General features: G+C 41.6%; 1 protein-coding gene and 1 long non-coding RNA gene across 2 annotated transcripts in view; one reads left to right on the top strand and one right to left on the bottom strand.

Moving 5' to 3' along the window:
- The window catches only part of LOC139748981 (uncharacterized), a 173,269-nt gene that overhangs the window by 31,028 nt on the left and 127,905 nt on the right, over nt 1-14,336 (bottom strand). Inside the window, exon 8 of the mRNA XM_071662332.1 lies at nt 3,961-4,088. Coding sequence (XP_071518433.1) covers nt 3,961-4,088 — 128 coding nt within the window. The remainder of the gene's footprint in view (nt 1-3,960; nt 4,089-14,336) is intronic.
- LOC139748983 (uncharacterized) overlaps nt 1-14,336 on the top strand; it is an 84,519-nt gene that overhangs the window by 50,763 nt on the left and 19,420 nt on the right. The window lies entirely within an intron of this gene.

The following is a 14,336-nucleotide window of genomic DNA, read 5'->3' as shown; positions in this document are numbered from 1 at the left end:
TTGGTGCCCCTCCCTGTAATCTCTTTTCATTCTGTCCAAAAAGCACCGATCTCTTAGAACACAAGCAAGGCTAATTGACCAAATGGAATTCATTCCTATGCTCTTAAAAAGTCTGCTTTTGACTTTGTGCATGTGCTTGTTCATCTGTTCCACTTCCCAAAGAAAAGGGACTATTTTAACCCATCCAAGTATTGTCCTGTGGCATTGACCTACTATTTCCAAAGTCCTTGATTCCTTTCTCAACTCCCATATCCTCAAACATCTTGAATCTCACAATCTTCTCTCTGATCATCAAAATAGCTTCTGCAAGCAGGATCCACTGATTATGTCCTTTCCTAACATGCTAATGTCTGCTCATCTTAGGAAGATTTTGGAGAATCCTATGTAGTAGCCCCTTAAATATGAAAAGCTTTTGACAGAATATCATATCGAGGTCCCATCTCCAGGCTTCACTCTCTTGGCTTCCTTCCCTCTTCTTGTTCCCTCATATCAAGCTTCCTCCCTTGTTGGTATATTTCTGAATCTATTTGATGGATCACCCACTTTGGAGTATCCCTCAGGCTTCTGAAGAGTCCCTAACACTCTTCCTTTTTTTTTTTTTTTTTTTGTCGCTGTCTCCCGCGTTTGCGAGGTAGCGCAAGGAAACAGACGAAAGAAATGGCCCAACCCACCCCCATACACATGTATATACATACGTCCACACACGCAAATATACATACCTACACAGCTTTCCATGGTTTACCCCAGATGCCTCACATGCCTTGATTCAATCCACTGACAGCACCTTCAACCCCGGTATACCACATCGCTCCAATTCACTCTATTCCTTGCCCTCCTTTCACCCTCCTGCATGTTCAGGCCCCGATCACACAAAATTTTTTTCACTCCATCTTTCCACCTCCAATTTGGTCTCCCTCTTCTCCTCGTTCCCTCCACCTCTGACACATATATTCTCTTGGTCAATCTTTCCTCACTCATTCTCTCCATGTGCCCGAACCATTTCAAAACACCCTCTTCTGCTCTCTCAACCACGCTCTTTTTATTTCCACACATCTCTCTTACCCTTACGTTACTTACTCGATCAAACCACTTCACACCACATATTGTCCTCAAACATCTCATTTCCAGCACATCCATCCTCCTGCGCACAACTCTATCCATAGCCCACGTCTCGCAACCATACAACATTGTTGGAACCACTATTCCTTCAAACATACCCATTTTTGCTTTCCGAGATAATGTTCTCGACCTCCACACATTCTTCAAGGCTCCCAGAATTTTTGCCCCCTCCCCCACCCTATGATCCACTTCCGCTTCCATGGTTCCATCCGCTGCCAGATCCACTCCCAGATATCTAAAACACTTAACTTCCTCCAGTTTTTCTCCATTCAAACTCACCTCCCATTTGACTTGCCCCTCAACCCTACTGTACCTAATAACCTTGCTCTTATTCATATTTACTCTTAACTTTCTTCTTTCACACACTTTACCAAACTCAGTCACCAGCTTCTGCAGTTTCTCACATGAATCAGCCACCAGCGCTGTATCATCAGCGAACAACAACTGACTCACTTCCCAAGCTCTCTCATCCCCAACAGACTTCATACTTGCCCCTCTTTCCAAAACTCTTGCATTCACCTCCCTAACAACCCCATCCATAAACAAATTAAACAACCATGGAGACATCACACACCCCTGCCGCAAACCTACATTCACTGAGAACCAATCACTTTCCTCTCTTCCTACACGTACACATGCCTTACATCCTCGATAAAAACTTTTCACTGCTTCTAATAACTTGCCTCCCACACCATATATTCTTAATACCTTCCACAGAGCATCTCTATCAACTCTATCATATGCCTTCTCCAGATCCATAAATGCTACATACAAATCCATTTGCTTTTCTAAGTATTTCTCACATACATTCTTCAAAGCAAACACCTGATCCACACATCCTCTACCACTTCTGAAACCACACTGCTCTTCCCCAATCTGATGCTCTGTACATGCCTTCACCCTCTCAATCAATATCCTCCCATATAATTTACCAGGAATACTCAACAAACTTATACCTCTGTAATTTGAGCACTCACTCTTATCCCCTTTGCCTTTGTACAGTGGCACTATGCACGCATTCCGCCAATCCTCAGGCACCTCACCATGAGTCATACATACATTAAATAACCTTACCAACCAGTCAGCAATACAGTCACCCCCTTTTTTAATAAATTCCACTGCAATACCATCCAAACCTGCTGCCTTGCCGGCTTTCATCTTCCGCAAAGCTTTTACTACCTCTTCTCTGTTTACCAAATCATCTTCCCTAACCCTCTCACTTTGCACACCACCTCGACCAAAACACCCTATATCTGCCACTCTATCATCAAACACATTCAACAAACCTTCAAAATACTCACTCCATCTCCTTCTCACATCACCACTACTTGTTATCACCTCCCCATTTGCGCCCTTCACTGAAGTTCCCATTTGCTCCCTTGTCTTACGCACTTTATTTACCTCCTTCCAGAACATCTTTTTATTCTCCCTAAAATTTAATGATACTCTCTCACCCCAACTCTCATTTGCCCTTTTTTTCACCTCTTGCACCTTTCTCTTGACCTCATGTCTCTTTCTTTTATACATCTCCCACTCAATTTCATTTTTTCCCTGCAAAAATCGTCCAAATGCCTCTCTCTTCTCTTTCACTAATACTCTTACTTCTTCATCCCACCACTCACTACCCTTTTTTATCAGTAATATATGCTAAAACTCAACAATGCATCTCTCCACTTCTTTCAAATCTGGTCCATCCCCTCTTTGCGCGACCTGCATCTTGTCTCGACACAACTTCCTTTATAAACTCAGACTTTGAAAGGATATGTCGTTGAGGAAGATGAAAGATGAAACCTGGTTAAGTTTACTGCCTCCAAAAACCAACTTCTGCCCATTTCTTTCTCTACAACCCTTTACAACTTTCCTGTGTCTTCTGATAAATCTTCAGCTCCCCCAATTAATGTCCTGAATCAGCTTGGAGACCTCATATTATGCAAATAGCAAAGTCTACATCTTAAGAAAGTGGAAGTCCTGTTTAAATGCCATAAATTCTTCTGAACAGTTACTCCATTCTTACAAAGGATTGATCTATCCTTGCATAAAGTACTGCTCTCACATTTGGGGAGGTTCCAGCTATATATACTAACTCGGCTACTTTAAACTTACAACTTCACCCTTTTGACTTACTCTGAAATACTGGTTCACTTTCCCTCTTGTATAGGTATTACTTTAGATTTTGTATCAAGAGCTTGTTGCCTGTATGCCTTAGATTTGCTAGATAATGTATTACTTGGCAAGCTATTGCATCTGTTAATTACCATGTGACTGTTGGCAACTGAGGGTGGGCTGTTGTGATATCTTATATAAAGTGTTTCCTTTAAAGAGGCTTGTAAACTAATACTACTGTTAGTTTCTTATGAAATTTATCTTTACCCAAAAACAATTGTTTTTTTAGCATAACCTCAGTCAACAGAATAGTGATTGGTTTCATAATGCTGCAGCTTTTTCACAAATTGGTGAAGAACATGCAAAAAAAGAGTACATGTTAAAGCCTTATGTTGGGAAGCAGTTCTCTGCCTCTGGAAGAAATCCCAAACAACTAGTGGTCTGAAGTAATTAATGTAGAAAGGAAGCTGCAACTAAACAGTTCTTATCTAAAATAATTAAAGTTTTGTCTGCATATAGGAGGTGTACAACAAAACTGAAGAAAAAAGAAAATATAAATTGCCAACAAAGACTGGAGCTAAATAAAGGTACTGTAAAGTGAAAGCATTCTAAATAAGCTTTGGGCATTGTCAGATCTGAAAGAGAAGGTGCAGGTGAGTGTGCTATGATATAAGGAGCAGATTGTGGAACAAAATAAAACTGATAAATCAGGAAATTGCCAAAAAATAGTATACTCACCACAGTAATTCCAAAAATAAGAATAAAGAGGAGAGATGCAAGACCAATGACAATGACAGCAATGAGCCACTGGGGGATCAGGTAACCACCATCTTCTTCCTGAAGCACAGGAGCTCTTTCACGCATAACTGAAAACAACAACAGATTAGTGCCTAAGAAGTATGTGTATACAGTACATATATGAACATGGGTGTTTCCAGCTTCCACCCGCTTGTCATTACACCCCGAGAGAAGAGTCACCTTTGTGCTAGGTTGTATCATTGTCACTGGATGAAAAGAAGTGCAATCTCATCAACAAACTTCTCTTTCCAAATGAAATGTGTTATTTTTTTTTTTTTTTTTCTGAGGCTCCTGTCACAGACAAAAGTCCACATCAAGGCTGGGCCTTATTGAAAATAAAGATAGGCTAATGAAAGGGAAAGAGAAGAGAGAAGGAAAAATGTTTATGAATTTACAATTACAGTCCAACCCTGAAGCTTGAGGAGCCCCATAAAAGGGTCCTAGGTTACATAAATACAAAAAATTATAAGAACATGTGTATATCTAGTTATCCCTGTGTATAGAGGAAAAGAATACTGCCCACATATTCCCTGCATTTTGATGAAGGCAAGTAAGAAGAGTGAGAACAGGGGGACTGGAAATTCTCCCCTACTATATACTTTCCAAAATAAGAAACAGAGGAAGGAGACAAGCAGATTTTTCTCTAAGGCTCAATCATCTGTTCTAGGCACTTGTTTGGCAAACTTGTTTGAAAGAAGAAAAGATGGAGTGTACATTTAGTATATATATATTTCAATTTCCTGCCTTGGACGCCCCTTTAGTGGAACTCCTACAGCACACAGGAAGCTTGTAGGTGAAATCACAGAGGGGTACAGATCCTGAATATCCTGATATTTTATAACCCTCTCTGCTGATTATGTCACATGCAAAGTCATTGAATCTGTCTTAATTGTTAAATCTAAGAACTTTAATTTGTCCCCAGCAATTTCAAAGCCCATCCTAGCATTAACCAAATCATGAGGAGAGAACTGGCAAAACATAACATAAAAAAAAGTTATTCAAGACACACCCAGCTACCCAGGTCAAACCCTGGCATGTGACCCCCCCCCCCCCCTAATCACACTCCCTTACATCAGTCATGGCTAGACAAAACAGACAGTGCTTGGTTTACAAAGACTGGTGTTGGATGATGGGAATCAAGTTAGATGTTGGGATCTGAATAATTTTGTTAGGTGAAATGTCTCCACGAAACATGTCGTGCCACATGTATAGAAAAGTTACATGTTAAATAAAATTCCTAAAATGTGATTTCACCTTCATATAGATACATTTTCTGTTTCTATTATACTCTGTCGCTGTCTCCTGCGTTAGCGAGGTAGCACAAGGAAACAGATGAAAGAATGGCCCAACCCACCCACATACACATGTATATACAATCACGTCCACACACGCACATATACATACCTATACATTTCAACGTATACATATATATACATACACAGACATATACATATATACATATGTACATAATTCATACTGTCTGCCTTTATTCATTCCTGTCTCCACCCCACCACACATGAAATGACACCCTCCTCCGCCCGTATGCAGGCAAGGTAGTGCTAGGAAATGACAACAAAGGTCACATTTGTTCACACTCAGTCTCTAGTTGTCATGTATAATGCACCGAAACCACAGCTCCCTTTCCACATCCAAGCCCCACAAAACTTTCCATGGTTTACTCCAGACGCTTCACATGCCCTGATTCAATCCACTGATAGCACGGTGACCCCGGTATACCACATTGTTTCAATTCACTCTATTCTTTGCATGCCTTTCACCCTCTTGCATGCTCAGGCCCCAATCACTCGAAATCTTTTTCACTCCATCCTTCCACCTCCAATTTGGTCTCCCACTTCTCGTTCCCTCCACCTCTGACACATATATCCTCTTGGTCAATCTTTCCTCACTCATTCTTTCCATGTGACCAAACCATTTCAAAACAACCTCTTCTCCTCTCACAACCACACTATTTTTATTTCCACACATCTCTCTTACCCTTACATTACTTACTCGGTCAAACCACCTCACACCACATATTGTCCTCAAAAATCTCATTTCCAGCACATCCACCCTCCTGCGCACAACCCTATCCATAGCCCACGCCTCGCAACCATACAACATTGTTGGAACCACTATTCCTTCAAACATAGCCATTTTTGCTTTCCGATATAATGTTCTCGACTTCCAAACATTCTTCAAGGCTCCCAGAATTTTCGCCCCCTCCCCCACCCTATGATTCACTTCCGCTTCCATGGTTCCATCCGCTGCCAGATCCACTCCCAGATATCTAAAACACTTAATGTCCTCCAGTTTTTCTCCATTCAAACTTACCTCCCAATTGACTTGACCCTCAACCCTACTGTACCTAATAACTTTGCTCTTATTCACATTTACTCTCAACTTTCTTCTTTCAAACACTTTACCAAACTCAGTCACCAGCTTCTGCAGTTTCTCACATGAATCAGCAACCAGCGCTGTATCATCAGCGAACAACAACTGACACTTCCGAAGCTCTCTCGTCCACAACAGACTGCATGATTGCCCCTCTTTCCAAAACTCTTGCATTCACCTCCCTAACAACCCCATCCATAAACAAATTAAAAAACCATGGAGACATCACACACCCCTGCCGCAAACCTACATTCACTGAGAACCAGTCACTTTCCTCTCTTCCTACACGTACACAAGCCTTACATCCTTGATAAAAACATTTCACTGCTTCTAACAACTTGCCTCCCACACCATATATTCTTAATACCTTCCATAGAGCATCTCTATCAACTCTTCATGTGCCTTCTCCAGATCCATAAATGCTACATACAAATCCATTTGCTTTTCTAAGTATTTCTCACATACATTCTTCAAAGCAAACACCTGATCCACACATCCTCTACCACTTCTGGAACCACACTGCTCTTCCCCAATCTGATGCTCTGTACATGCCTTCATCCTCTCAATCAATACCCTCCCATATAATTTACCAGGAATACTCAACAAACTTATACCTCTGTAATTTGAGCACTCACTCTTATCCCCTTTGCCTTTGTACAATGGCACTAAGCAAGCATTCCGCCAATCCTCAGGCACCTCACCATGAATCATACATACATTGAATAACCTTACCAACCAGTCAACAATACAGTCACCCCCTTTTTTAATAAATTCCACTGAAATACCATCCAAACCCGCTGCCTTGCCAGCTTTCATTTTCCACGAAGCTTTTACTACCTTTACTCTGTTTACCAAATCATTTTCCCTAACCCTCTCACTTTGCACACCATCTCGACCAAAACACACTATATCTGCCACTCTATCATCAAACACATTCAACAAACCTTCAAAATACTCACTCCATCTCCTCACATCATGGTACTTGTTATCACCTCCCCATTGGCCCACTTCACTGAAGTTCCCATTTGCTCCCTTGCCTTACACACTTTATTTACCTCCTTCCAAAACATCTTTTTATTCTCCCTAAAATATAATGATACATTTAGTGATATATATATATATATATATATATATATATATATATATATATATATATATATATATATATATATATGTTAGGGAGGTAAATGCAAGAGGTTTGGAAAGAGGGGCAAAAATGAAGTCTGTTGTGGATGAGAGATCTTGGGAAGTGAGTCAGTTGTTGTTCGCTGATGATACAGCGCTGGTGGCTGATTCATGTGAGAAACAGCAGAAGCTGGTGACTGAGTTTGGTAAAGTGTGTGAAAGAAGAAAGTTAAGAGTAAATGTGAATAAGAGCAAGGTTATTAGGTACAGTAGGGTTGAGGGTCAAGTCAATTGGGAGGTAAGTTTGAATGGAGAAAAACTGGAGGAAGTAAAGTGTTTTAGATATCTGGGAGTGGATCTGGCAGCGGATGGAACCATAGAAGCGGAAGTGAATCATAGGGTGGGGGAGGGGGCGAAAATCCTGGGAGCATTGAAGAATGTGTGGAAGTCGAGAACATTATCTCGGAAAGCAAAAATGGCTATGTTTGAAGGAATAGTGGTTCCAACAATGTTGTATGGTTGCGAGGCGTGGGCTATGGATAGAGTTGTGCGCAGGAGGGTGGATGTGCTGGAAATGAGATGTTTGAGGACAATGTGTGGTGTGAGGTGGTTTGATCGAGTAAGTAATGTAAGGGTAAGAGAGATGTGTGGAAATAAAAAGAGCGTGGTTGAGAGAGCAGAAGAGGGTGTTTTGAAATGGTTTGGGCACATGGAGAGAATGAGTGAGGAAAGATTGACCAAGAGGATATATGTGTCGGAGGTGGAGGGAACGAGGAGAAGTGGGAGACCAAATTGGAGGTGGAATGATGGAGTGAAAAAGATTTTGAGTGATCGGGGCCTGAACATGCAGGAGGGTGAGAGGCGGGCAAGGAATAGAGTGAATTGGATCGATGTGGTATATATTTATATATATATATATATATATATATATATATAAATGTTAGTGGTTAGTGGTTTTGATGCACGAGACCAGGTTATAGTGTTGTGTGATTTGAATGCAAAGGTGAGTAATGTGGCAGTTGAGGGAATAATTGGTATACATGGGGTGTTCAGTGTTGTAAATGGAAATGGTGAAGAGCTTGTAGATTTATGTGCTGAAAAAGGACTGATGATTGGGAATACCTGTTTAAAAAGGGAGATATACATAAGTATACTTATGTAAGTAGGAGAGATGGCCAGAGAGCGTTATTGGATTACGTGTTAATTGACAGGCGCGCGAAAGAGAGACTTTTGGATGTTAATGTGCTGAGAGGTGCAACTGGAGGGATGTCTGATCATTATCTTGTGGAGGCTAAGGTGAAGATTTGTATGGGTTTTCAGAAAAGAAGAGTGAATGTTGGGGTGAAGAGGGTGGTGAGAGTAAGTGAGCTCGGGAAGGAGACTTGTGTGAGGAAGTACCAGGAGAGACTGAGTACAGAATGGAAAAAGGTGAGAACAATGGAAGTAAGGGGAGTGGGGGAGGAATGGGATGTATTTAGGGAATCAGTGATGGATTGCGCAAAAGATGCTTGTGGCATGAGAAGAGTGGGAGGTGGGTTGATTAGAAAGGGTAGTGAGTGGTGGGATGAAGTAAGAGTATTAGTGAAAGAGAAGAGAGAGGCATTTGGACGATTTTTGCAGGGAAAAAATGCAATTGAGTGGGAGAGGTATAAAAGAAAGAGACAGGAGGTCAAGAGAAAGGTGCAAGAGGTGAAAAAAAGGGCAAATGAGAGTTGGGGTGAGAGAGTATCATTAAATTTTAGGGAGAATAAAAAGATGTTCTGGAAGGAGGTAAATAAAGTGCGTAAGACAAGGGAGCAAATGGGAACTTCAGTGAAGGGCGCAAATGGGGAGGTGATAACAAGTAGTGGTGATGTGAGAAGGAGATGGAGTGAGTATTTTGAAGGTTTGTTGAATGTGTTTGATGATAGAGTGGCAGATATAGGGTGTTTTGGTTGAGGTGGTGTGCAAAGTGCGAGGGTTAGGGAAAATGAGTTGGTAAACAGAGAAGAGGTAGTAAAAGCTTTGCGGAAGATGAAAGCCGGCAAGGCAGCGGGTTTGGATGGTATTGCAGTGGAATTTATTAAAAAAGGGGGTGACTGTATTGTTGACTGGTTGGTAAGGTTATTTAATGTATGTATGACTCATGGTGAGGTGCCTGAGGATTGGCGGAATGCATGCATAGTGCCATTGTACAAAGGCAAAGGGGATAAGAGTGAGTGCTCAAATTACAGAGGTATAAGTTTGTTGAGTATTCCTGGCAAATTATATGGGAGGGTATTGATTGAGAGGGTGAAGGCATGTACAGAGTATCAGATTGGGGAAGAGCAGTGTGGTTTCAGAAGTGGTAGAGGATGTGTGGATCAGGTGTTTGCTTTGAAGAATGTATGTGAGAAATACTTAGAAAAGCAAATGGATTTGTATGTAGCATTTATGGATCTGGAGAAGGCATATGATAGAGTTGATAGAGATGCTCTGTGGAAGGTATTAAGAATATATGGTGTGGGAGGCAAGTTGTTAGAAGCAGTGAAAAGTTTTTATTGAGGATGTAAGGCATGTGTACGTGTAGGAAGAGAGGAAAGTGATTGGTTCTCAGTGAATGTAGGTTTGCGGCAGGGGTGTGTGATGTCTCCATGGTTTTTTAATTTGTTTATGGATGGGGTTGTTAGGGAGGTGAATGCAAGAGTTTTGGAAAGAGGGGCAAGTATGAAGTCTGTTGGGGATGAGAGAGCTTGGGAAGTGAGTCAGTTGTTGTTCGCTGATGATACAGCGCTGGTGGCTGATTCATGTGAGAAACTGCAGAAGCTGGTGACTGAGTTTGGTAAAGTGTGTGAAAGAAGAAAGTTAAGAGTAAATGTGAATAAGAGCAAGGTTATTAGCTACAGTAGGGTTGAGGGTCAATTCAGTTGGGAGGTGAGTTTGAATGGAGAAAAACTGGAGGAAGTGAAGTGTTTTAGATATCTGGGAGTGGATCTGGCAGCGGATGGAACCATAGAAGCGGAAGTGGATCATAGGGTGGGGGAGGGGGCGAAAATTCTGGGAGCCTTGAAGAATGTGTGGAAGTCGAGAACATTATCTCGGAAAGCAAAAATGGGTATGTTTGAAGGAATAGTGGTTCCAACAATGTTGTATGGTTGCGAGGCGTGGACTATGGATAGAGTTGTGCGCAGGAGGATGGATGTGCTGGAAATGAGATGTTTGAGGACAATGTGTGGTGTGAGGTGGTTTGATCGAGTAAGTAACGTAAGGGTAAGAGAGATGTGTGGAAATAAAAAGAGCGGGGTTGAGAGAGCAGAAGAGGGTGTTTTGAAATGGTTTGGTCACATGGAGAGAATGAGTGAGGAAAGATTGACCAAGAGGATATATGTGTCAGAGGTGGAGGGAACGAGGAGAAGAGGGAGACCAAATTGGAGGTGGAAAGATGGAGTGAAAAAGATTTTGTGTGATCGGGGCCTGAACATGCAGGAGGGTGAAAGGAGGGCAAAGAATAGAGTGAATTGGAGCGATGTGGTATACCGGGGTTGACGTGCTGTCAGTGGATTGAATCAAGGCATGTGTATGGGGGTGGGTTGGGCCATTTCTTTCGTCTGTTTCCTTGCGCTACCTCGCAAACGCGGGAGACAGCAAAAAAAAAAAAAAAAAAAATATATATATATATATATATATATATATATATATATATATATATGATCCCTGGGGATAGGGGATTAAGAATACTTCCCACGTATTCCCTGCGTGTCGTAGAAGGCGACTAAAAGGGGAGGGAGCGGGGGGCTGGAAATCCTCCCCTCTCGGTTTTTTTTTTTCAATTTTCCAAAAGAAGGAACAGAGAATTGGGCCAGGTGAGGGTATTCCCTCAAAGGCCCAGTCCTCTGTTCTTAACGCTACCTTGCTAATGCGGGAAATGGCGAATAGTTTGAAAAAAAAAAAAAAAAAATATATATATATATATATATATTATCCCTGGGGATAGAGGAGAAAGAATACTTCCCACGTATTCCCTGCGTGTCGTAGAAGGCGACTAAAAGGGAAGGGAGCGGGGGGCTGGAAATCCTCCCCTCTCAATTTTTTTTAATTTTCCAAAAGAAGGAACAGAGAAAAGGGCCAGGTGAGGATATTCCCTCAATGGCCCAGTTCTCTGTTCTTAACGCTGCCTTGCTAACGCGGGAAATGGCGAATAGTTTGAAAAAAAAAAAAAAATATATATATATATATATATATATATATATATATATATATATATATATATATATATATATATATATATAATTGGTATACATGGAGTGCTCAGTGTTCTAAATGGAAATGGTGAAGAGCTTGTAGATTTATGTGCTGAAAAAGGACTGGTGATTGGGAATACCTGGTTTAAAAAGTGAGATATACATAAGTATACGTATGTAAGTAGGATAGATGGCCAGAGAGCGTTATTGGATTACGTGTTAATTGATAGACGCACGAAAGAGAGACTTTTGGATGTTAATGTGCTGAGAGGTGCAACTGGAGGGATGTCTGATCATTATCTTGTGGAGGCGAAGGTGAAGATTTGTGGGGTTTTCAGAAAAGAGGAGAGAATGTTGGGGTGAAAAGAGTGGTGAAAGTAAGTGAGCTTGGGAAGGAGACTTGTGTGAGGAAGTACCAGGAAAGACTGAGTACAGAATGGAAAAAGGTGAGAACAAAGGAGGTAAAGGGAGTGGGGGAGGAATGGGATGTATTTAGGAAAGCAGTGATGGATTGCGCAAAAGATGCTTGTGGCATGAGAAGAGTGGGAGGTGGGTTGATTAGAAAAGGTAGTGAGTGGTGGAATGAAGAAGTAAGATTATTAGTGAAAGAGAAGATAGAGGCATTTGAATGATTTTTGCAGGGAAAAAATGCAAATGAGTGGGAGAGGTATAAAAGAAAGAGGCAGGAGGTCAAGAGAAAGGTGCAAGAGGTGAAAAAGAGGGCAAATGAGAGTTGGGGTGAGAGAGTATCATTAAATTTCAGGGAGAATAAAAAAATGTTTTGAAAGGAGGTAAATAAAGTGCGTAAGACAAGGGAGCAAATGGGAACTTCAGTGAAGGGGGGTAACGGGGAGGTGATAACAAGTAGGGGTGATGTGAAAAGGAGATGGAGTGAGTATTTTGAAGGTTTGTTGAATGTGTTTGATGATAGAGTGGCAGATATAGGGTGTTTTGGTCGAGGTGGTGTACAAAGTGAGAGGGTTAGGGAAAATGATTTGGTAAATAGAGAAGAGGTAGTAAAAGCTTTACGGAACATGAAAGCCGGCAAAGCAGCAAGTTTGGATGGTAATGCAGTGGAATTTATCAAAAAAGGGGGTGACTGTATTGTTGACTGGTTGGTAAGGTTATTTAATGTATGTATGATTCACGGTGAGGTACCTGAGGATTGGCAGAATGCTTGCATAGTGCCACTGTACAAAGGCAAAGGGGATAAGAGTGAGTGCTCAAATTACAGAGGTATAAGTTTGTTGAGTATTCCTGGTAAATTATATGGGAGGATATTGATTGAGAGGGTGAAGGCATGTACAGAGCATCAGATTGGGGAAGAGCAGTGTGGTTTCAGAAATGGTAGAGGATGTGTGGATCAATGTTTGCTTTGAAGAATGTATGTGAGAAATACTTAGAAAAACAAATGGATTTGTATGAAGCATTTATGGATCTGGAGAAGTCATATGATAGAGATGCTCTGTGGAAGGTTTTAAGAATATATGGTGTGGGAGGCAAGTTGTTAGAAGCAGTGAAAAGTTTTTATCGAGGATGTAAGGCATGTGTACGTGTAGGAAGAGAGGAAAGTGATTGGTTCTCAGTGAATGTAGGTTTGCGGCAGGGGTGTGTGATGTCTCTATGGCTGTTTAATTTATTTATGGATGGGGTTGTTAGGGAGGTGAATGCAAGAGTTTTGGAAAGAGGGGCAAGTATGCAGTCTGTTGTGGATGAGGGAGCTTGGGAAGTGAGTTAGCTGTTGTTCGCTGATGATACAGCGCTGGTGGCTGATTCATGTAAGAAATTGCAGAAGCTGGTGACTGAGTTTGGTAAAGTGTGTGAAAGAAGAAAGTTAAGAGTAAATGTGAATAAGAGCAAGGTTATTAGGTACAGTAGGGTTGAGGGTGAAGTCAGTTGGGGAGGTAAGTTTGAATGGAGAAAAACTGGAGGAGGTAAAGTGTTTTAGATATCTGGGAGTGGATCTGGCAGCGGATGGAACCATGGAAGCGGAAGTGAATCATAGGGTGGAGGAAGGGGCGAAAATTCTGGGAGCCTTGAAGAATGTTTGGAAGTCGAGAACATTATCTCTGAAAGCAAAAATGGTTATGTTTGAAGGAATAGTGGTTCCAACAATGTTGTATGGTTGCGAGGCGTGGGCTATGGATAGAGTTGTGCGCAGGAGGATGGATGTGCTGGAAATGAGATGTTTGAGGACAATATATGGTGTGAGGTGGTTTGATCGAGTAAGTAATGTAAGGGTGAGAGAGTTGTGTGGAAATAAAAAGAGTGTGGTTGAGAGAGCAGAAGAGGGTGTTTTGAAATGGTTTGGTCACATGGAGAGAATGAGTGGGGAAAGATTGACCAAGAGGATATATGTGTCAGAGGTGGAGGGAAAGAGAAGTGGGAGACCAAATTAGAGGTAGAAAGATGGATTGAAAAAGATTTTGAGTGATTGGGGCCTGAACATGCAGGAGGGTGAAAGGCGTGCAAGGAATAGAGTGAATTGGAACGATGTGGTATACCGGGGTCGATGTGCTGTCAATGGATTGAACCAGGGCATGTGAAGCGTCTGGGGTAAACCAGGGAAAGTGTGTGGGGCCTGGATGTGGAAAGGTAGCT

Source organism: Panulirus ornatus, chromosome 6, assembly GCF_036320965.1.
Source record: "Panulirus ornatus isolate Po-2019 chromosome 6, ASM3632096v1, whole genome shotgun sequence".
NCBI lineage: Eukaryota > Metazoa > Arthropoda > Malacostraca > Decapoda > Palinuridae > Panulirus > Panulirus ornatus.
The sequence above is the reverse complement of the archived record's forward strand: the minus strand, read 5'-3'. Positions and strand labels throughout refer to the sequence as shown.